The sequence below is a fragment of the Periplaneta americana genome, chromosome 15 (assembly GCF_040183065.1).
Source record: "Periplaneta americana isolate PAMFEO1 chromosome 15, P.americana_PAMFEO1_priV1, whole genome shotgun sequence".
NCBI lineage: Eukaryota > Metazoa > Arthropoda > Insecta > Blattodea > Blattidae > Periplaneta > Periplaneta americana.
In genome coordinates this window covers 13,297,781-13,322,083 of record NC_091131.1, presented here as the reverse complement: position 1 = coordinate 13,322,083, position 24,303 = coordinate 13,297,781, and the positions used below count along the sequence as shown (strand labels likewise).

The 24,303-nt window shown below is 36.6% G+C and overlaps 1 protein-coding gene across 1 annotated transcript; it reads right to left on the bottom strand.

Annotated features, from left to right (window-relative positions):
• Positions 1-3,394: 3,394 nt before the first annotated feature.
• Positions 3,395-23,868, bottom strand: LOC138714653 (ionotropic receptor 75a-like). Its single transcript, XM_069846716.1, has 4 exons — positions 23,478-23,868; positions 18,978-19,186; positions 13,838-14,109; positions 3,395-8,121 (listed from the first exon to the last, which is right to left on the bottom strand). The coding sequence occupies exons 1-4, from the start codon at positions 23,692-23,694 to the stop codon at positions 7,821-7,823; spliced, it is 999 nt and encodes a 332-aa protein (XP_069702817.1). The 5' UTR covers positions 23,695-23,868; the 3' UTR covers positions 3,395-7,820.
• Positions 23,869-24,303: the final 435 nt, after the last annotated feature.

Here is a 24,303-nt window from a genome sequence, read left to right as displayed (position 1 = left end):
AACTAATTTTAAAAGAAGATTAAAATTCGAAAGGATTTATCGATGTAGGTAACCTAAAAGCGATTATTTAACACATGAAATAAAGAAGTAGAATACTTCAAAATTAACGCAAAACGCATATTTCACTTCACTTTGTGTATGCAAGGCATACCGAAAGCCTAAACTGTCTTAACCTTATCTGTCACAGTTTCGATATGCAAGATATACCAAAAGCTTAACTAACCTTACCTGTCACAAATTCCCGCACCGTAGAAGATAGAAAAATGCAAGTTGGAAGTTTGCGTGTCGCGTGCTATAGAAAGGACCAATATTATAATAATAATAATAATAATAATAATAATAATAATAATAATAATAACAATAATAATAATAATAATAATAATAATAATTTTATCCTTCGAAGAGGTAGAAAAATTCAAATACCTTCGAGCAACAGTAACAAATATAAATGACACTCGGGAGGAAATTAAACACAGAATAAATATGGGAAATCCCTGTTATTATTCGGTTGAGAAGCTTTTGTCATCTAGTCTGCTGTCAAAAAATCTGAAAGTTAGAATTTATAAAACAGTTATATTACCGGTTGTTCTGTATTGCTGTGAAACTTGGACTCTCACTTTGAGAGAGGAGCAGAGGTTAAGGGTATTTCACAATAAGGTTCTTAGGAACATATTTGGGGCTAAGAGGGATGAAGTTACAGGAGAATGGAGAAAGTTACACAACACAGAACTGCACGCATTATATTCTTCACCTGACCTAATTAGGAACATTAAATCCAGACGTTTGCGATAGGCAGGGCATGTAGCACGTATAGGCGAATCCAGAAATGCATATAGAGTGTTAGTTAGGAGGCCGGAGGGAAAAAGACCTTTGGGGAGGCCGAGACGTAGATGGGAAGATAATATTAAAATGGATTTGAGGGAGGTAGGGTATGATGATAGAGACTGGATTAATCTTGCTCAGGATAGGGACCAATGGCGGGCTTATGTGAGGGCGGCAATGAACCTCCGGGTTCCTTAAAAGCCAGTAAGTAAGTAAGTAATTAATAATAATAATAATAATAATAATAATAAATTAATAATAAATTAATTATAGTAATAATAATAATAATCGTCATCATCATCATCAGTGGTGCTACAGCCCTTAAGGGTCCAAGATCGACCAGCATTCTGCTGACCTCACGGCCACATATCGAAGCAGAGGTGGACGATCAAAATGGTAACTATGGAAATGCAAAAACTAACATATGAAAACGTCCCGCGCCGTGGCGTCGCGATCTAAGGCATCCTGCCTAGGACTCGCGTTACGGAATGCGCGCTGGTTCGAGTCCTCATGGGGGAAGAAATTTTCTCATGAAATTTCGGCCAGTGTATGGGACCGGTGCCCATCCAGCATCGTGATGCACTTGGGGAGCTACAATAGGTAACGAAATCCGGTTGCGAATACCAGCTATAACGCCTGGGGGGATCATCGTGCCAACCACACGAACCTCCATTCTGGTTGGATGATCGTCCACCTCTGCTTCGGCATTTGGGCGTGAGGCCAGCAGCCGGCTGGTCGGTCTAGGCCCTTCACGGGCTGTAGCGCCACGGATTATTATTAAAGTTTTAAGTGATTTCGGAATGAAATTAGCCTACATATTTCATAACAAAACATAGAAAACAACAGACACACAAATTACAGTAAAATGAAACGTCACTCACGTCTGTCACTGTTACAACTTTTCCTTCCATCACAATTTCAGAAGAAGAAATAGCATCGCACCGTAAGAATGATATAACTTCGTCGAATGGCAAAGGTATTTATTCTTTCTTCTTACATTAATCTCAGGTCGGTCATATGATCCAGATTTTTGTGGGGGGGGGTGATAGATTGTATCTGTCTTGTCGTCTTGGATCATTTGTCAAACACCCCCGCTATTAATAATGAAACCAAATACATACCGAGAATACGAGGCAATGTCAAATGTAGCAACTCTTTCTAAGTTCGAGAAATAAAAAAATAAACGTTACATGATTGCTAGAAAATATCACGATTTTTTTTTTGCAAATATTGTGAAGTCATATTTTTTTTATTTATTTATAATTTACTCTTGATGGCCTCATTTCTTCTCTCTCTTTCTATCTTTCTATCTTTCTATCTTTCTATCTCTATCATTTTCTCTTTCTCCCGATGTTTACACACCATTAAATGGGACTAACTTCAATATCTGTTTACAAAACCGTACATGTCTCTCATAATTTATAAATTTATAAAAAATCTTTTTCCGATAAATCAAAGACCCTCTTATCCTCTTTGAGGACCGGTTATAAAGAGGATCTAACATAAGATTGACGGAGTTGATTCATGTGGCTCTTGTCATCTGAAGAAAGTATTTTTGAAATCACCTCTCAGACTGCGAACCTTGAGGGAAATGGTACAAAACTTTCTTTACCGTCAAAGCCTATTCTGACTAGATGGGGGCTTGGTTGTGTGCTGTCATGTACTATGAGAAATATAATAAAATCTACCACCTATAGAAATATCAACTAGTGAGAAATCCAGACACGTCACGAAAAATATTAGCACAGTAACTTGACAATCTTAAAAGCATAGGGACCTCCAACACTGGGGAGCCTTATACTTACTTATTTACTTACTTACTGGCTTTAAAGAACCCGGAGGTTCATTGCCGCCCTCACATAAGCCCGCCAATGGTCCCTATCCTGAGCAAGATTAATCCAGTCTCTATCATCATATCTCACCTCCCTCAAATCCATTTTAATATTATCTTCCCATCTATGTCTCGGCCTCCCCAAAGTTCTTTTTTCCCTCCGGTCTCTCAACTAACACTCTATATGCATTTCTGGATTCACCCATACTTGTTACATACCCTACCTATCTTAAACGTCTGGATTTAATGTTCCTAATTATGTCAGGTGAAGAATACAATGCGTGCAGTTCTGTGTTGTGTAACTTTCTCCATTCTCCTGTAACTTCATCCCTCTTAGCCCCAAATGTTTTCCTAAGCACTTAATTCTCAAACGCCCTTAGCCTCTTAGCATGCAGGCTTTCACGGCCGGTGTCTAGTTGAAACAGAGCTTCCGGGCTAAGATGCCGGTATGAAGATGTCTGCCGTAGAAGTAGACGAAACGTCTGGTAACGTCAGCACCAGTAGACCACGGCATCTTAGCCCGGAAGCTCTGTTTCAGCCCTTAGCCTCTGTTTCTCTCTCAAAGTGAAATTTAAGTTTCACAACCATACAGAACTACCAGTAGTATAAATTCTAACTTCCAGCTTTCTTGAGAGCAGACTAATCACCCATAATCACCACTGTTAGTGTATTTCAGTTCCTTTGCTCATTGGATAAGTGCATAGGTGGTAGTTGTGTTAGTAATAATAAAATACTGAATGCTAGAGTTCAAATTACAATTTATTCAGAAGTTAGTTACAGACTACAACTAAGTTTAAATTAAGTTAGTCTTATTCTAATCTCATTATTCTTAGTTACAGCTTCATGATTGTCATGTGACAAAATGAAATGTGTGACCAAAACCTCTTGTGACAAAAATGTAATGTGTGACCAAAACCTCATGTGACAAAAATGTAATGTGTGACCAAAACACTCCGAGAAAAATATAATATATGACCAAAACCCAGTCTAGTATATACAGTCACGAAGCTTGAGTTGTGAGGGTACTAGGAACTAACTGTGCCGGTACTATTTCGTATTGTCTGTGATGAGACGATAGTAGCGATCCTAGTGGTTAGCAACTAACTATGGATGCATATTTACTATGTATTGACCTTCGTGACTGTATATACTAGACTGTGCCAAAACCTCAAGGTACAAAAATGTAATGTGTGACCAAAACACCATATGGAAAAACTATAATGTGTGACCAAAACCCCATGTGACAAAAATTTAATATTGACCAAAGCACTATGTGACAAAAATTTGTGTGACAAAAACTCGGTTCCGAACAATTCGTCACAGAAAATTAGTCGCAGACACAATTCGTAACATTCAATTCGTCACAGATAGACAATTCGTCATAATTCGACACAGAGGTACAAAAATTAAATCATGATTGCCTGAAGAACTCTATATTACGTGAATTTAAATTGGTTTCAAAATCTGTAAATTGCAATTGGTTTCAAAAATGTTCTGCCTATAGCTCTTAGGTACCGGATGATGGTGCCTTCTGCCTTTTATTGCGGGTAATTTTCAACTATACGTAAAGTTCTTCCGTCTATGTCAACGCAATTCCGCTTATTTTGGGTAGTAGAGTGGCCGCCTTTCAATCTATCAATGTTCCTGTGCACTTCAACTTCAACTGTTTTCTTTTGTAATTTTCTTATTGGCTTCAATTGTAATCCGCTCCAATTCATTTTGAACAATGATAACACTTCGCGAATTTCTTCTGTATCTCGTGAACATATAGATTAGTCTATTAGTTTGTCATGGTATCTTTTAGATTTTGTGAAACGAATTTCATAGTTCCAAATTACTTCCAGGCTACTGGCCTGATGTAGGCCTACTGGCAACCATAGAAATTAATTATTGGTTGTTATACATTGTTTGAAAAACAAATTGAGCTGTAAAGGTGTCTGTACACAATGACTAACATATCAATACAACATACACTTTTATGTTTATTTTATTATTGCCAATATTACCAAATTTTTCTTCTGGCCAATATTAGCATATGAACAATTGTACACTGTTACGAATTTCAATTATATGACGAATTCTCTCTGTGACCAATATTTTGTGACGAGTTGTCCCCAACCCACCAAAACCCTATGTGACAAAAATGTGACAAAGCTTCCGCATAGAGAGCAAAACCACCTTCTTATTATCACCGATGCCGAAAATTTTACTTGCGTTAAAGTCTCCAAATATAATTTGTGCTGCATAACTCCTTTTATATAATGAGAATTTAAAAATACATTAAAATATTTAAATGTCGTAAATTTAGCGAATCTTCAAATAAGAATCATATCTGTCTCTGCTTAGCAAGAGATATCGCGATGACAATGAAAGTTCTGGATCCCTTTGCTGACGTCATCACTGATGTATGTATGCTGTATTTGTAAGGAACTTTGCACCGTGTTTTAGGAACTATTTACGACAGTAGCATTAATAATGGGATGGAAGATGGAAGTTCACATGCTTTGAGAAACTACCTCAGAAAACCTCCACAAAACTATAAAAATCTTCTACTTACATTTAACTACTGCAAACATCAAATAAAACTTATATAAAACTTAAATTAAGAAACAAATGGGATCTGTTACCTATAAGACCAGAAGCTAAGGAGATTCAAATACGTAGGAGTCGCATCTCAGAGGTGTGATGTCGTTCTGTAGACCTGAAATTAGGAAATGTATTCTTTCCAATAATCTTTTTCCCGCGAACTTATGTAACATCCTCAACATATTGCATCGAACATACTGTCTCTCACGTGACAATTTCGTCTGGGACAGTTCGACACAGGATAAGACTGTTTCAGTGTGTCCCAGACAGTCTGGAACAGAATTCCACCACGACAAACAGTCTGGTGAAGAGGGAAGGAAAATGTTGTGCGCTTCTGTCTTGTTTACTAGTGAGCTTGATTGATTTAAATATGCACTTATAACGATCACTGTTCCTGAATGTATGACCCAACTGCTGTATCCATGGCAACAATACGCAGAAAATTTCTGCCTTAGATTCGTGTGTATTCATAAACGAGACTTTGGAGGAAGACTTCCCAAAGTCGACTTTCGTAATAAAATTTAACTTTGTTAAAAGTCCTATTCATAGACAATACTTCTGAGACTTTGACTTTGACGATCATGTTCTAATGTTGGTAATCAAAATCACTGCCTTCTAAACGAATTACATTAATAGATAGTTGAAACAGAGTAGGCATTTCCACAATCAAAGCCATCTTTTGAGTCACAAATCAATGAAACAATTAAACATCGGTACATGTTAAGCAATTGTTAATAGTTCTTGCAGTTTTACATATGAATAATATTATTCGAGGGCTTATTGTGAAACTAACGTAAGTACAAAAATTGACATTTTTAGGTCTTTACACCAATCGATAATAATTTGTTCTTCTACCTGGCCACAAAAAATCGTAACTCAGTTCGAACAGTCTTGTATATAACACAATTCATAACTACAAAACGTGATGGTATAGTTTATCTGAAACAGTATTGCCTGTTAAGAATTTTGTTGTGAATAAAACATCTATTGCAGTTATGTTAGTTTCACATTAAGCTCTGAAATTATTCCATTGTAAAATAATTTTGTTATGAAGATATGGAAGGTAAGATTCTACCAATAACAGACTATGAAAGAGACATATTATCGTGCTGACAGTTGGCAGAGCTACTCCCTACATGTCTGCATAAACTACTTGAAAATTATCTGAAATCAATATGCAGAAAACATTATGACGACCGCAAGGATTATAAATTAACTGCATTTCCACTGTATAACCTATCCTCTTACTTACTTACTTACTTACTTACTTACTTACTTACTTACTTACTGGCTTTTAAGGATCCCGGAGGTTCATTGCCGCCCTCACATAAGCCCGCCATTGGTCCCTATCCTGAGCAAGATTAATCCAGTCTCTATCATCATATCCCACCTCCCTCAAATCCATTTTAATATTATCCTCCCATCTACGTCTCGGCCTTCCCAAAGGTCTTTTTCCCTCGGTCTCCCAACTAACACTCTATATGCATTTCTGGATTTGTCCATATGTGCTACATGCCCTGCCTATCTCAAACGTCTGTATTTAATGTTCCTAATTATGTCAGGTGAAGAATACAATGCGTGCAGTTCTGTGTTGTGTAACTTTCTCCATTCTCCTGTAACTTCATCCCCCTTAGCCCCAAATATTTTCCTAAGCACCTTAATCTCAAACATCCTTAACCTATGTTCCTCTCCCAAAGTGAGAGTCCAAGTTTCACAACCATAAAGAACAACCGGTAATATAACTGTTTTATAAATTCTAACTTTCAGATTTTTGGACAGGAGACTGGATGATAAAAGCTTCTCAACCGAATAATAACAGGCATTTCCCATATTTATTCTGTGTTTAATTTCCTCCCGAATATAATTTATATTTGTTACTGTTGCTCCAAGATATTTGAACTTCTCCACCTCTTCAAAAGATAAATTTCCAATTTTTATATTTCCATTTCGTACAATATTCTGGTCACGAGACATAATCATATACTTAGTCTTTACGGGATTTACTTCCAAACCTATCTCTTTACTTGCTTCCAGTAAAATAATCCTTCAAACCTAGCCTCTATAGAATTAAATAGTAAGAATCAATATTAAGCTATTAATCCTTACCTATAGCGTAAAATCGCGATCAAATAAGTTGTATTATTTAATGGTGGAACAGATAATCCTCTTTGATTATTCATCAATGAAAGTTGAAACATGACGAGGATATTTAATACTGTCTGTTTATGAAATTTATACCTCGATTTGAATTTATAATCTATAATAATACGCTAAGGAACATGAACAGCTTTAATAATCTCTTAGATGTCTTCAATATTCTCGGCAAATTCAACAATTTCCCAAATATCAGCCATTTTCCTTTCGTCACGAACGAAAGTCAAAGTCAAAGTCTAGATTTTCGGCGACTTCGAAGTAAAGTCACCATTGAAGTTTACTTTCTCAAAGTGTCGTCTGTGAATAGGGAAATGGTGACTTCGTACTTTCCAAAGTCTACTTTGGTCCAAAGCCTCGTCTATGAATACGACCCTAAATCAAACTGAACTCTTTCTCGCAACAAGAGAAACAAATGAAGGCGTCCTCTTCAGTTAAGCCACTTGTGCTGCACGTCCTGCACTGCTATGACTCTCCTCTCCTTCCGCGGTGGAGGAACAGTGCGTCCCTCCCCTCGATGCAACCTGCTCTGCGCCTTGTGGTGCAATACTTCGAAGAAGAGAACCACGAAAGAGAGCAGGATGCCGTAGGCGAGTACCACTAGAGTCGGGTAGAAGTCCTGGATGCGCACGCTCACGAACCCCTGACTGTTGTCCACGCACTTGGGCTTCTGGTTGTACCAGCGCTTGTACTCGAAGTCAGTGAATCCTACCTCAGTCAGCCAGCGACCCCTGAAAACATCGACAAAACGTTCATGCCTCAGTTTTGTGACCATTACTATTATCATCTTTTCTACCATCACAACTATACTATTGCTACCACCATCACCGTCATCTTCCATATCAAACCATATCATCATCATCATCATTATCATCATCATCAGCACTAAAATCATCAACATTATAATTTTATGTTAAATGAAGTGTCTCAGAAAGAAACCGATAAAATTTCATGGAATGTTCTTCAAATGGAAAAAAAAGTTTCATTCTTTTAACACATAAAGTTCTCGAGATATCAAATAAACATGATTACTGATTAGGCAGTGCGTTTCTGTACATCAATGATGTCAATTGATGCCCACAGGAGCAAGCGCGCGCTTTAGAGCCCAGGAGAGCCTGAGCGCTTTACAGCTGAAAGGAAAGAGACAGACGAAAGAGGTAGTATATGCCGCTTGGTCGAGCTATATTCAGGGATGGCCAGCACTGATTCAATAGATAAAGGGAAGAGAACTTATTAAAACTGTATCCATGTTAATTTTTAGATTTGTCTGATAAGTATGTAAGTTTTAATTTTAATGCTCATTTTTCACAAGTTTACTTTTTTATTCAAAAGGAATAGTTTCTCAAATTTTTTACAGAAAAATGACTTTTTCAGATATGTTTGTTTAGTAGCCTTACAGCTACTAAAACAATGTTTTTGTAAATCTAATATATCGTAAATACGTATTACTGAACATAGTGTATTAAAATGTTTGAAAATATTCGCATGGAAAATGTTTGTAAGGAAATGAATTAACAAAGCAAAAATACAGTTACACCACAAACAAAAGATATGTGCCTATGTGTTGGTAAAACGTCAGCTCTATAGCTTCAGCAGATTTCGAGATAATTTAATATTCTCATAACAGAAAGTTGCTCACCAATATCACCTAAAAGCATAATGCGATAAGAGTTTTATTATGTAATATTAGTTACAGTTAAAACATAGCCTATACCTAGACAACTTTACTTTGTACTCTAATATTGTTTTGATTAGTTTTATAAGGCTAAAGATACCATCAATGTCAATTTCAATTTATCATGTAATATTCAGTGTCTTTCTTTGGGATAACACTTTCTTTATGAATGATGTGTTTAATTCACTTAGTACAATATAGTTGTAGATATTATGGAATTTGTGTGAATGTTCCTTCTTTACTCTTTGTTATGTTATTAACGTTTAAAACACAACTGCAATATTAGGCTAAGAAGTAGGTGTTAGTATTTTTGTTTTACAGACAATATATAAAATAACAAACAGAAAGAAGTCATATAAAAATAACGACATAAAATTTCACGTTCCGTTTGAAGTTTGTGCACCACTGTTTTCTTAATCCAACAGGCTGCATATTCCTCCTAGCATACCTAGCGCCTAATGCCTACGCACGACGTCAAGGTCAGAAAAATCGCTTGCTTTGGCATCACTGCTGTACATCATACGTATTGGACATTTATTTAAGAGCTGGCATCGAACTGTTCAATTAAAGGCTGGTCCACAATTCACTGGTCACTTGTGGTAGTGTGGAAGAGAAGGCCTCATGGCCTTAACTCTATCAGAATAAATGAATTAATAAATATTTCGTACCAAATTTTAAACCAATACGAGTAAAAGAGTTACAAAATGAAAATCGAAAACTACATTAATATTGAAGAATTTTCACATTTCTCGCTGATGGAAAAAGCCACCTATTATAGAAATTCACAAGTCACATTGCTATATTGATCATGAATTGGAGATCATACTAGTGAATGACAACATATACTCGCGATATAAAACTTGTATACGAGAAGAAGAAGGGCAATTTCTACACCTGCTGTAAGTTTCATATCTATGGTTCAAGAATTAAAACAGAATCAATATCCCGAATTTAAAAGAAAACTTACAAATTAAACCAACCCTTTATAGTACATTATGCAACGAGCCTATAATGGCAGTAATTAAGACGGGAGGATGTTTATGAAACGAGCGCAAGCGAGTTTCATAATTTTCATACGAGCGTCTTAATTACCATTATAGGCAAGTTTCATACAACTTTTTATGCTCGACCATATTTCTAACTTGAAATTATTCATAAGTATTCATGTTATTGTTATGCGAGTGAGTGCAATAGCCTACCTCATAAATTGTGAGATGTGCGCAGACGCGAAAGTATTGATTTTTTTCCGGGAAACGAATGTCGACGACCTTGATATAATCTAGAGAGTAAGATAAAAATTAATCTTGATATAACGTTGAAATTGAATTCGACATTGAAAAACGAGATGACAAATTGAATTTATATGAATATTATTTACAATTAACGCTAATTATTATAGTAACAGAACATAACCTTCTGCGACAGTATTGGATTTCCAGCCTTCGTGACGTTTCCCTAGTTGTCTTTCGATTGCATATCCGAGAATAATCGAAAACCTGAACTTTAATGAATAGGTATACTTTAATGACATGCATTAAAGGACTGCTACCAGGTGTATAATTACTACATTTCGGCATGGTCGAGCATAAACATTATTAAATATAGAATATAATCTAAATTTAACAGAATAAATTCTGAAATCAGAAGTAAACAGTGAAATAATGAAACAATTGTCTTTAGAGACAATTAATATTAGGTACTCTCCACAAAACTGGCTTCATTTATACACCGAAGGATCCTTGATCTCCAGAGAACAAGGTGCCAGTGCAGGTGTTACGTGCTGTCTCTTCTCACTTTATAGATCTCATGGATATGGAACAACAAGTTTTGATGGAGAAATCATTGCAATAAGTGAAAGTCTCAGGAATCTTCTATGCCACATCAATAAATTTAAGAGTGTAGTTATATTGTCAGACTCCAAAGCAGCTATTCTATCAATAGTCTCTAAACACACACCTTCATCTCAAACAGCAGAAATAACTAAAATGCTCTCTCAATTAATATCACTCAATAAAAGAATTGTATTCCAATGGATACCATCCCATAGTGGAATCCTGGGAAACGAGAATGCGGATGCTTTAGCAAAGAAGGGCAGCACTGCTACTTACAGACCTGTTACTAAATCTACGTATTACTCTATGAAAAGATTTATTAAATCTACATACTTAGACTTCAACAAACAAAATTTGATAACACAATCTCAAAGGAAAAAATGGAACTCTCTGCATCAAAATCCACAGTTAATTCCCGATTTACCACGAAAATCGACTGTAGCTGCATTTAGAATGGCAACAGGCCACGATTGTTTGACCAAACACCTGCATAGAATTGGAATATATCAGTCCCCTAACTGCCCATTGTGCAACTCAAACCAAGAAATGGATTCGGAACATCTCAAAATCTGTGCTTCAGTGGCTGGTCATGATAATATCTTTGAAAAATATTGGAGTGCAAGAAGTCAAATGACTTTATTGTCAAACGCTTGGCATTAGAAAACAACAACAACATCTGCTGTAAGGTAAGATACACAATGCATCTCTGACTCCGCCGTTGTAGGCAGCATTTTACCGGGTCATGCTTGACTGACGCCCCGGAGCCAGACGCCGTGCTACGGCAGCCATTTATTATATTAAGGACTCTATGTAAACCCACCTCCGTGCCTACAGAGTGATTACTGGTCCTGAACTGTCCACGAAAACGCCGTGATTGTTCGGCAATTTCTCTGTCTCCCTCGCTGTGCGTGCTATCGAAACACATTACTGCAGGCGTTAAAACTATCATGCATACTTTTGTGTCGTCCATCTGGACTATTCCATCTCAAATCGACCGAGATATAGAGAAAATTGACCTTGCAATTTTTAAAAACAATGAAACTTTTTCTGTCCGTTGACAACTGTAATACAGTGCTTTGTATAAAGTTTGAGGCATCAGAACTTCATAGTGTTTAAATTAAAAATATTTTAATTCATCGTATTTTCATAAAATTAGCAACTTTAAACTGTTGTGGCTCCGAAACCCTTTGACCCAATGATCAAAATCATGGTTTATTTTGATGCTGAGAAATTAAAGTTTATATTCACATATAAACAGTTTTTCTTACTTTTTATGGAAATGGAGAAATTTAGATTTTTCCTCATTAAGACACCTTTAGCCAGGAAAAAATATTTTTAAAATATATGGTTAAATTCCGCATTGAATTATTCATGTATAACAGTCTTCAATGCACTGCAATGGGCTGCTGTTCCGGAGCTGCGTTCGGGCTTGGGTTGGATCCCCCTTTGGACTTTGGTTTCTTCGGAGGTTTTCCACAGCCGTGGTACTCAAGCCGGATGGTCTATGGCGAGTCCTTGGCATCAACACCTTTGATTTGATTACCCCCTTTGATTTGATTACCTGGTTGGGTTTTTCCGAGGTTTCCCCCACCGAAAAGGCAAATGCCGGGTAATATTTTGGCGAATCCTCGGACCTCATCTCATCTCACTACATCTCGCCAAAATGTAAAAAAATTGTACAACATTGTAAAAATTGTAGAAAATTACTAAATTGTAAAACTATAAAAATTTGTAAAAATTGTAATTGTAATATTGTAAAATGTTGACATGTTCCACATCTTAAAGCTTCATTGCTCATGTAAGATCTATGGAATAAAATAAATGAATGAATGAATGAATGAATGAATGAATGAATGAATGAATGAATGAATGAATGAATGAATGAATGAATGAATTGAAAGTACAAATAAACATATTTTTTACTGGTGCAACGTTAATAAGGAAGTATTGAAAATATCAAATAAAGAAAATAAATAATACGCGCGTGAGCTAACCAGCTGACTGTGAGGCAGGAGCTAGCCTAGGCAAGCAAGGCCAGGAGACAAACACGTGATGTTTCGTCTAGTAGCGCATAGCAGGGCTAGCTTTACCACAGGTTTTCATAAACACAGGAGTAAAATGACGCCCAATGCTCGCTTATCTCGCTTATCTCATCTCTCGGCAAGTGCGTGCTGTACTGCGCCGTTCAAGTCCAGGCGTGTGAAAATAATTTATTTAATACCCTCGAAACTTATTGCCGTGACACTAAGCAAACAATGCCGAATCCCTCTTAATAATGCAAGGTTTTTTTCTCAATATTTTTCCCATTTTTACAAATGGGCAAAGAGCCTAAAAGTAAGTAAAATCAGATTATCTGTCTCTCTGTATACAATAAAAGTAAGTATTACTTCTTATCATAACCTACCAAATGTCAGCTTCAAAATGAGCTCCCGTTCAATGTTCTGCAGTAAATGGTTCCAGAGTTCTGAGTACTGAAAGAGGCTTGTTTTTCTAAAATACGCTAAATCTGTCGCTCAACAACACGAAAACCGTTTGACTTTCATAGTATGTTTTTGCAAATGCACTGTCCTCAGCACCTTGTATAAATAGGGAAAAAAGTAGAATATAAAAAAATGCGAGGTTTTTTACTGATCGATTTCATATGGAATAGCCCATTAAGGACTATGTAAACCCACCTCCGTGCGTACAGAGTGACTACTGGTCCTGCACTGTACACGAAAACGCCGTGATTGTGCGGCAACTTCTCTGCCTCCCTCGCTGTGCGTGCAGTCGAAACACATTACTGCAGGCGTTAAAACTATTATGCATACTTTTGTGCTGTGCGGGCAAAGACGTAGGAAATATCACATCACAACGTATGTGAAGAGAGTTAGACCAATAACAGACTATGGCAAAGACTAAACTTGGACATTAATGTCCCCGTCCATCTGTTGCACTCACTTCCTGGCGATGAGCTCCTTGTAGGGCGAGCCCTTCCTGACGGGATAGCCCAGCGAGTTGGTGACGAAGAACACGATCTCCTTGAAGCGACACTTCTCGTGCTCCTCCATGGTGTCGCTTATGAACTTGTACGCATCCGCGTCTCCTTGGAACGCGTGCAGGCCTTTGCGGATGTTGGCCACCCCTACCTCCAGCGTCGTGAATGCTTTTTCAGGCGGCTGCGTGTACAGCTTCTCGAAGTACAGCCTCTTCACATCCGGGTCGTTCGTATCCTGCAACAACAGACAGTTCTCAAGCACTATCATCATAGTTTGCATTGGTGCCGTCATCGTAAATAACCTTCATTATGATCTCGTTCATATCATTAATCGTTTTCATCGGCATTGTCATCGGAGTTAGTATCGTAAAATTATTATTATTATTATTATTATTATTATTATTATTATTATTATCATCATCATCTGTCATCATTATAATCTTCGTTATCATAATTCGTCATCGTCATGTCATCGGAGTTGGTATCATCATCTGTCATCATTATAATCTTCGTTATCATAATTCGTCATCGTCATTGCCATCTGAGTTGCTATCGTCATCATCTGTCATCATTATAATCTTCGTTATCATAATTCGTCATCGTCATGTCATCGGAGTTGGTATCATCATCTCTCATCATTATAATCTTCGTTACCATAATTCGTCATCGTCATTGCCATCTGAGTTGCTATCGTCATCATCTGTCATCATTATAATCTTCGTTATCATAATTCGTCATCGTCATGTCATCGGAGTTGGTATCATCATCTCTCATCATTATAATCTTCGTTACCATAATTCGTCATCGTCATTGCCATCTGAGTTGCTATCGTCATCATCTGTCATCATTATAATCTTCGTTATCATAATTCGTCATCGTCATTGTCATCGGAGTTGGTATCGTCATCATCTGTCATAATATTCGTTATCATAATTTGTCATCGTCATTGTCTTCGGAGTTGATATCACAATCAGTCGTCATTATTATCTTCTTCTCTAGTATTATTATCCGTCGTCATCGTTATCACCTATCGTAGCCATCGTCATAATCATCGGCATTCGTATCGTCATCGTCAGTCATCATTATGATCGTTGGTATCATTCTTCATCATCTTCATTACCATGGGCGTTTATATTATCACGATTTATCGTCAGCTGTAGTTGCAATCATCATTATCATCGACGTTAGTATCATCAATCGTTCCCACAGTCATAATCATCGGCGTTGGCATAGCATATCATCGTCAGTCGTCATCGCCATCATCATTATTAGTCGTCGTCATCAGTTACCATCATCGTCATTGTCATCGGCGTTGATATCATCATGAGTGGATGTCACAATGGTTATCAATTTTGTCATCGACATTATCAGTCGTTCACATTGTTATAATCATTGCTATTTCTATAGTCGTAATCAGTTGTCATTGTCGTCATCAGTACTGTCATCGTCGTCATCAGTATTGTCATTGTCATCAGTTTTGTCATCGTCGTCATCAGTACTGTCGTCGTCATCAGTTGTCATCGTCGTCATCAGTTTTGTCATCGTCGTCATCAGTTATCATCGTCATCAGTTTTGTCATCGTCGTCATCAGTTATCATCGTCATCAGTTGTCATCGTCATCAGTTTTGTCATCGTCGTCATCAGTACTGCCATCGTCATCAGTTTTGTCATCGTCGTCATCAGTTATCATCGTCATCAGTTGTCATCGTCGTCATCAGTTTTGTCATCGTCATCAGTTATCATCGTCATCAGTTGTCATCGTCATCAGTTTTGTCATCGTCGTCATCAGTACTGCCATCGTCATCAGTTTTGTCATCGTCGTCATCAGTTATCATCGTCATCAGTTGTCATCGTCGTCATCAGTTTTGTCATCGTCGTCATCAGTTATCATCGTCATCAGTTGTCATCGTCGTCATCAGTTTTGTCATTGTCATCAGTTCTGTTATCGTCGTCATCAGTACTATCATCGTCGTCATCAGTATTATCATCATTAGTTTTGTCATCGTCATCAGTTTTGTTATCGTCGTCATCAGTATTGTCATCGTCGTCATTAGTTTTGTCATCGTCGTCATCAGTTTTGTCATCGTCATTAGTTGTCATCGTTGTCATCAGTATTGTCATCGTCATCAGTTTTGTCATCGTCGTCATCAGTATTGTCATCGTCATCAGTATTGTCACCGTCGTCATCAGTTTTGTCACCGTCGTCATCAGTATTGTCATCGTCATCAGTTTTGTCATCATCGTCATCAGTACTGTCATCGTCATCAGTTTTGTCATCGTCGTCATTAGTTTTGTCATCGTCATCATCAGTTTTGTCATCGACATTGTGAATCGCCGTTGTATCTTCATCATTTTTTCATCAGTTATCATCGCCATTATCATTGTCGTTATCATCAGCCGTCATCGTTATTATCAGTTGTCATCGTCATCAGTTGGATGGTCATCATTGGTAGTTACATTCATTATCATCGCCGTCGTCATCGTCATACCATACTCATCGTCATCAACATCATCCTCGCTGTCATTCCTCACCCTCATTATTATTACTGCAATCATTATAATTTTATTCTCACCATGAAGGTGGACGACAGTACTGCAATTACAAAACTCTGCCCGTCTTTTCTTACACGTTGTCTACGGATTTAAAGCGCTTTCAGAATAAGAAGGCATATAAGGCGGAGCTAGTTCAGGCCGGTCTATGTCGACTAGCCAGTGACAGTGAAGCGGTGTTGCCTAGTTAAATCGTCGCGAAGTCTCGCTGAAGCGTCGCGTATTAGTTTATTTCTTGCGCGCACAATACTTATGGCTAGGAATGAATTTTAAGCTATGGCATTCGATAGAGCTCCGAATTCTGAATCCAACAGTATAAGAATGGCAATTGTATGTCAACTGGTTCGCGTGTTATCGCTTTAAGACTAAACAGAGATATCCAACCTACAATATACAACATATTTTGCTCTGCAGTCCCTTTCTATAAACGAAGATAGATTCTGTTTATTTTCAAATTCAGATGTGGGCTGTTTTCTCTTGTGTGATGTGTAACTTACCGTAACAATGGCTCTTGAAGAGATTGCAATTGGCTCTGGTGTTTCATCTGTTATACGCAAAAGGATAGTCCTACACTCGCAGACGAGGAGTATTGTATTTTCTGTATTATAATTTTTTCTGAAGGACTAGCTTATGATGCAATGCGTGTTATTTTTTTTTTTAGAAACAAAGAATCTGACTGCAGAGGCGTGTGGTTTAGAAGTACATACATTATCTCGTATTCTCGGACAGGGCAAAGAGATAATTCAAATAGGTGGTATACTGTAGGCTACCTATATTTACCTCTCCTGGAAAATAACGCAAAACGTGTTAATTATTTGACGATTTTTAGAATCGTGTATTACTTCATCGTACGATATTTTAAATAGACTATATTAGTAGTATGTGTTAGCAGTGACATTATAGAACATGGAAAGCGAGAAGAAAGGTGAGAATAACCACGGATACGATTTTCACTTTTCATTGGAATATTATACATGGTATAAGACGAAATACTGCTTGGTTGATATTGCAAACATAAACACTCCTGCTTCTTTTTCGATGAATTATACGAAGAGTATTAACAACAGTCTGGCCGCGAAACCAGGCGGGTTCGATTTCCGGTCGGGGCAAGTTACCTGGTTCAGGTTTTTCCGGGGTTTTCCCTCAACCCAATATGAGCAAATTCTGGGTAACTTTCGGTGCTGAACCCCGGACTCATTTCACCGGCATTATCACCATCTAATTGAAACGCTAAATAACCTAAGATGTTGATAAAGCGTCGTAAAATAACCTACTAAAAAAATAAACAACTACAGGAATGCTAGAAACGAGGAGATTTTATAATTCCAAAACTCAGTTTCTATTTTAAAAACTTTGCGTTGTATATAATATATTACATTATATACCTTTTTTTAATATACAAATTTACCTTCAATATATTAACGATATTATTGGGTTACGATTTTCATATTCACTTATATATAACTACCTTCACTCGTAGGCTTATACTGCCCACGCCAGAGTGATAGAACATAGAACTCTGGACCTCTAGGTAGGTATAAGCTTGAGGATTAAATGAAATTTTAGATAGGCTTTATTTAACAAAGTAAAAGAAAGTAATCTTCAATTTCAATATGAGTACTGAATTAGGCCTACAGATATGCTTATATTCTTATAGTCGGATTCTTAGCCAGACTATAGAACCCAGAACCTCTAGATACGTAAAAGTTAGAGAATAAAATTAAATTAGATAGACTTATTTTAACAGAGAAAAATAAAATAATCTACAGTTTCAGTATGAATACTGAATTATGTATGATCACATATTATGCTTACGTTGCATTATAACCAGATTCGTAACGGGAATATAGAACCCTGGACCCGTAGGTAGGTATAAGCTTGAGAATTAAATTAAATTAAATAGGCTTCATTTAGCAGAGGAAAAATAAAATACTTTTCAACTTCAATATCAATACTAAATTACGTATCTACAGATACAGTAAGTTTACGTTTTAATATCGCTAGATTCGTAGGCTGCCCCTACAAACAAACTTTATCTCATCTTTCCTCTGGAGAAATAAACAATAATAAATTCAACATTGCTGTACAAGGAAGTCTGAACATAAGGATAAATATTCTCGCCCTCAATTTTTTCAGGAGAGTATTTCAACATGTCAGATAGTGCAATACAATATGCAGCATTCTTTTTTTTTTTTTTAATTAAGACATTCTTTGTCTGAAATTAGCATAGTAAATTTGTACATATCTGTCACTTTATTTCGAAAGTTAGTGCCTCTAAAATCTACTGATCTATGAAGCGAAGAAGTAATAACGATTGAGATGAATATTACTTCAGTAACAGTAATTATATTTAAATATTACACATAATGAAGGAACAGATCTCGACCCACCCGCTCGCTGCAATGAGCTGCAACCGATATTTCTGCCCTTATCTGTTGTCTCTACCTTCCACGTCTCGTGCACCGTGTGACAACGTCGCACTGCTGCTAGCACTCAATTGGCTTAGGCCATATGCCTTCTTATTCTGAAAGCGCTATAATGTTGTCAACTTACATTAACGAAGGCAGTGCTATAGGATATATTGCGCATGCTCAGCGTGAACCCGCTGTCCATGAGCTCCGGGATGGTGTTGATGGCGTTACTCGTAGTCTGCAGCAGCGACACGATGATGGCCGAGTATGACGTCAGCAGAAACACGGACAAGAGCAGCAGAAAGATGAATACGATCCTCGAAGAGGGGTTCACTGGGCTCTGAGAAGCGCCTGCAACATGCGAGTACGTGCATTACAGCGACATCAAACACTTTTTCCTTACATTTTTGTTGTACCTTGTTTTTTGACTAAGTTTTAGTTGCCATGGTAATATTTTACTTTTTGTTTTTACTTGCTTTCTGGTCCCATATGCTAGCCCATAAAGTGAACTGTCTTTCTAGAAAATCAAAATAGCAAAATGCCTGCGATATAACATGGTAACTTAAACTAAATTTGACGTAAACTAATGACGTCTAATCAGTGTATTAAAGTTAAGAAATGCTCTCCTGTAAAAGTAAGAAAAGTGACTTGGCATGTTCTTTCCGTGGACCCTTTGTAATGATATGTAAACGAATACAATGCGTTTAAATGTAAGAAAAAATATTTGGAAATACTTAAATTCACAATTTCTCATTTAAATTCCATTAGTTACTGATGATACTAAATGTTTAAACAAAACATATTCTTGTTGTAGTCTTAGCAGATTAGGGAAATTATAGTCATGAATAAAATTACGCAAATATTTCCCTTCAAAACATATTGCTATAAACAATCAGATTAAAAACCTTAACTTTGAATTCGTTTTAGCATGCATAACATGATTGTTTCTACAAATTAAAGCATTCGTAAGCTTTTTAAAAGTATAAAGGTACATAACTTCCAGTTTAAGTGAAACTGACTATATTCATCTCATAATGAAACTAAAACAAACAAATCTAACTGTTCATGGTAATATAAAGGAAAATCACTCCTATAATTAGATTTAACTACAAAATGAATCATATCTCTGCATTCTTTTTTCTTCACCATTTTCAGTATATTGGGCGTATAGCCTGAGGAGGGAAATCAGATGTTCATCTATCAATTTAGAGCAATCGTCACTCTTATTGGAGTTCATTTTCTAGAATGTTTGCTCACATATGCATGTAGAGCAGCGGTGACCAAACTGGGTATCGTGATTAAATCGTGTAATCAAAGACATTCATACTAGTAAGAGGAGTTTCCTGTACATTGTTCTCTGTCTCGCTCACGTACTGAAGGTAAGCAGTGTCGGTACCATGTCGCTCTACAAACCCTCTGTCTCTAGCAGGAACAGAAGGTTTCGTACAGGATGGGAAGAGGAATTTATTCGCTGTTCTGTCGGAGAAAATGTAATATGTTGCTTTCTCAATGGTTCAATTAGTAGTAGTATATAGAAGCGACATTACAGGGCATTACCCTGAATACACAGGCATAACAGGAATATTATTATTATTATTATTATTATTATTATTATTATTATTATTATTATTATTATTATTATTATTTATCAGAAAGTCTTACCATAATTCTTATATACGTCATCAATATATAAGCCTACATCTTCCCTTCAATGATAAAATAATTACTAACCCATATCTCCATTTTAATTTCTTTTTTAATCTTTTGATGACTATTATGAGTTATATACTAGTTATTTAATAATAATAATAATAATAATAATAATAATAATAATACTTATTTACAAAGGGCTTTCAAGGACCCCGAAGGTTCATTGCCGCCCTCACATAAGCCCGCCATTGGTCCCTATCCTGTGCAATATTAATCCAGTCTCTATCATCATATCCCACCTCCCTCAAATCCATTTTAATATTATCCTCCCACCCACGTCTTGGCCTCCCTAAAGGTCTTTTTCCCTCCGGTCTCCCAACTAACTCTCTATATGCATTTCTGGATTCGCCCATTCGTGCTACATGCCCTGCCCATCTCAAACGTCTGGATTTAATGTTCCTAATTATGTCAGGTGAAGAATACAATGCGTGCAGTTCTACGTTGTGTAACTTTCTCCATTCTCCTGTAACTTCATCCCGCTTAGCCCCAAATATTTTCCTAAGCACCTTATTCTCAAACACCCTGAACCTATGTTCCTCTCTCAGAGTGAGAGTCCAAGTTTCACAACCATACAGAAGAACCGGTAATATAACTGTTTTATAAATTCTAACTTTCAGATTTTTTGACAGCAGACTGGATGATAAAAGCTTCTCAACCGAATAATAACACGCATTTCCTATATTTATTTTGCGTTTAATTTCCTCCCGAGTGTCATTTACATTTGTTACTGTTGCTCCAAGATATTTGAATTTTTCCACCTCTTCGAAGGATAAATCTCCAATTTTTATATTTCCATTTCGTACAATATTCTGGTCACGAGACATAATCATAAATTTTGTCTTTTCGGGATTTACTTCCAAACCTATCTCTTTACTTGCTTCCAGTAAAATTCCCGTGTTTTCCCTAATCGTTTGTGGATTTTCTCCTAATATATTCACGTCATCCGCATAGACAAGAAGCTGAAGTAACCCGTTCAATTCCAAACCCTGCGTGTTATCCTGAACTTTCCTAATGGCATATTCTAGAGCAAAGTTAAAAAGTAAAGGTGATAGTGCATCTCCCTGCTTTAGCCCGCAGTGAATTGGAAAAGCATGAGATAGAAACTGACCTATACGGACTCTGGTGTATGTATCACTGAGACACATTTTAATTAATCGAGCTAGTTTCTTGGGAATACCAAATTCAATAAGAATATCATATATACTTCCCTCTTAACGGAGTAATAATAATAATAATAATAATAATAGTAAACTCCAAGAACTGAAATCAGCCTTAAATCATCGTCATGAAGAGAAAGATGACTTAAATAAATGTAAGGAAGCAGCTATCTAGTGGCCAACGAAACAGCTCGTTCTCTTAAGCCTTCCTAAGGAGGAGAGTTTTATAAAAGCGTAATGATCAAGGTGGCCGAAATAATTTGTCCAATGAAAGTTGTTAATTAATTTTGAAAACTGCGCATTTCTCGACTAAATATCCAGAAGAGAATTCAGGAAATTTCTCATTGTGTCCATGACGAATATTTAAAAAAGCAAGGAAATTTGTATATATATTTTAATTGGTTCCAGACAACAGTAGTGACATTACTGATACAGCAATGCTTACGAATTTTATTCGCGGGGTTGATGAAGAACTCAATGTCAGTGCACGAACCACCACTGGTTGTAGCTTTCATGCCATGTACCTCTCCCGTCTCCTTACTTCTTAGACTGTCTCTCACGTGTAATCACTGCCGTTCGAGCTTTGGTCACCGCTGATGTAGAACCAAACACAGAACACGTGTACCGATCCCTTGCGATTCTTTTCCGAAGTTTTACTAACGTGAACATACGTCACCATATACGTCAGTACTGACGTCAACATAGCGTTAACCGTTAGCGGACCAGATGGTGTGAAAACTTTCTCATGTTAACACAACCTTACCTAACCAAACCTAATCTAATCTAATCTAACCCAACCAAACCTAATCTAATCTAACCTAACCTAACTACAGTGGAGTCGTTATTTACTCATCCAAATTTATTTATTTATTTATTTATTATTTTGCTAATAATTGAAACATAAAATACAAAATATACAAAGAAACTTTAGCTCGCCCCTGAAAGAGTAGAACTCGTGCTCAGGGGCGGATTCCTGAATTGAAATTAATAATTATACAATACAATTTGCAATTATAGTATATAAATTTAAATTTACAATTTTTCAATTTTTATAAAATCCGTACATAACTTTTTAAATTTAATACTAGAACTATTAGAATTGACAACATTAGGATATTTAAATATAAATTTGTTATATATTCTTGGGCCTAAATTACTACTATGATTAAATACTGTAACAGTGTTGCATTTTGTTTCAAACAATCTTAAAGAATTCATACCTTTTGTTTCATAACTATGAGAATACAATTCAAAACTATTTCGATTTTTATGTATGAATTTTATTAATACAATATAATAAATTTGTCTTACGTTAAGTACATTAAAGTCTAGAAACAAATTTTGGGATGGGAAATCAATAGGTTTATGAAGACATATTTTAATTATTTTTTTGTGTAATAAATAAGATGGATTAAAATTGGATTTAAATGAGCTACCCCATCCTATAATTCCATACATAATTACCGATTGAAATAAAGTTAAATATATTGTGAGTAATAAACTTATTTGCAAGTAATTCCTCAATAAAACAAAATAATATATTATTTTACGTAATTTATTACAAAGGTAATTAATGTGTTGGTTCCATTTTAAATGACTATCGAAAATTATGCCTAAATACTTAACTTCAGAGACTCTTTAATAAGCGGACATTTACACTGTATAAGACAACAATCAGAATTATGTAATTTAATACTTAATATAGATGTAGGAGGTTTGTTACATAAATTAACAGTTCATTTTAGTGACAGAAAGTTTGGTTGAAATAGGTTCACCTTGCTGGCAGACAATGCCCAGGGAGTCCAGAGCTGCGTCGCTCCATCTCACAGGTATGTATTTCCTGTTAGGCATCATGGACTGCTCCGCCCGCATCGAGTACACTAGCGCCACCGTTAATATCGTTACAACGGCAGCATATGTGAACCACACCGTCGTGCTGAAGGGCAGCGTGTAGATGATGGACACCTCCGACAACGCTGGCTTCATGAACATGAAGTTACCTCTGTAATACAACAAACTAATGTCACTCTGGCCTCCACGATCGCCAGACTTAACCCGGGACTTCTTTCTGTGGGGATATACCAAGGACTTCGTGTGTCGCCCCCATGCCACAGAATCTGAACGACCTGAAGCGATGCATCACATAGCAGTGGAATAAATACCCGAGTACATGCTGGTATGAGTCTGGACAGAACTGGAGTACCGTCTCTACATCTGTCGTGTCACCAAAGAGGCTCAAATCAAGCTTTTGTAGTGCACAGTCTTTTCATGGTAATACAGTTGTGTTAAAACTATGGATCGATGAAAATATCGGAGAAAACCATTAAAAAATGGAAATTTTGTTTTTAGTTCTAAAAAAAAATAATGTTTCCGTTTTCAAAATCTGTGTTTATTCTGATCCTATGTAAATTTAAAGTCCCTCAGGACGAATTTAAAGGGACCAGCGAGTGCGTGGAACAACAGTCCTTTAAACTGACACTAAGCTGTTATTCTGACGGACTTTGTTCTTCATCCTAACTAATTTTACTTTTCATTCAGTTCATATTTTGCGCTGTTATGTAGGGAAAAAAAGTGTGTGGTAGACCTGTGTAGGAAGAAAGA

Coding starts and splice junctions, on each gene's coding strand:
- LOC138714653 (XM_069846716.1), bottom strand. CDS start 23,694: ATGTTCATGAAGCCAGCGTTGTCGGAGGTGTCCATCATCTACACGCTG. Junction 19,187..23,477: donor GGGCATTGTCTGCCAGCAAG/GTGAACCTATTT, acceptor CGCATGTTGCAG/GCGCTTCTCAGAGCCCAGTG. Junction 14,110..18,977: donor ATAGCACTGCCTTCGTTAAT/GTAAGTTGACAA, acceptor CTGTTGTTGCAG/GATACGAACGACCCGGATGT.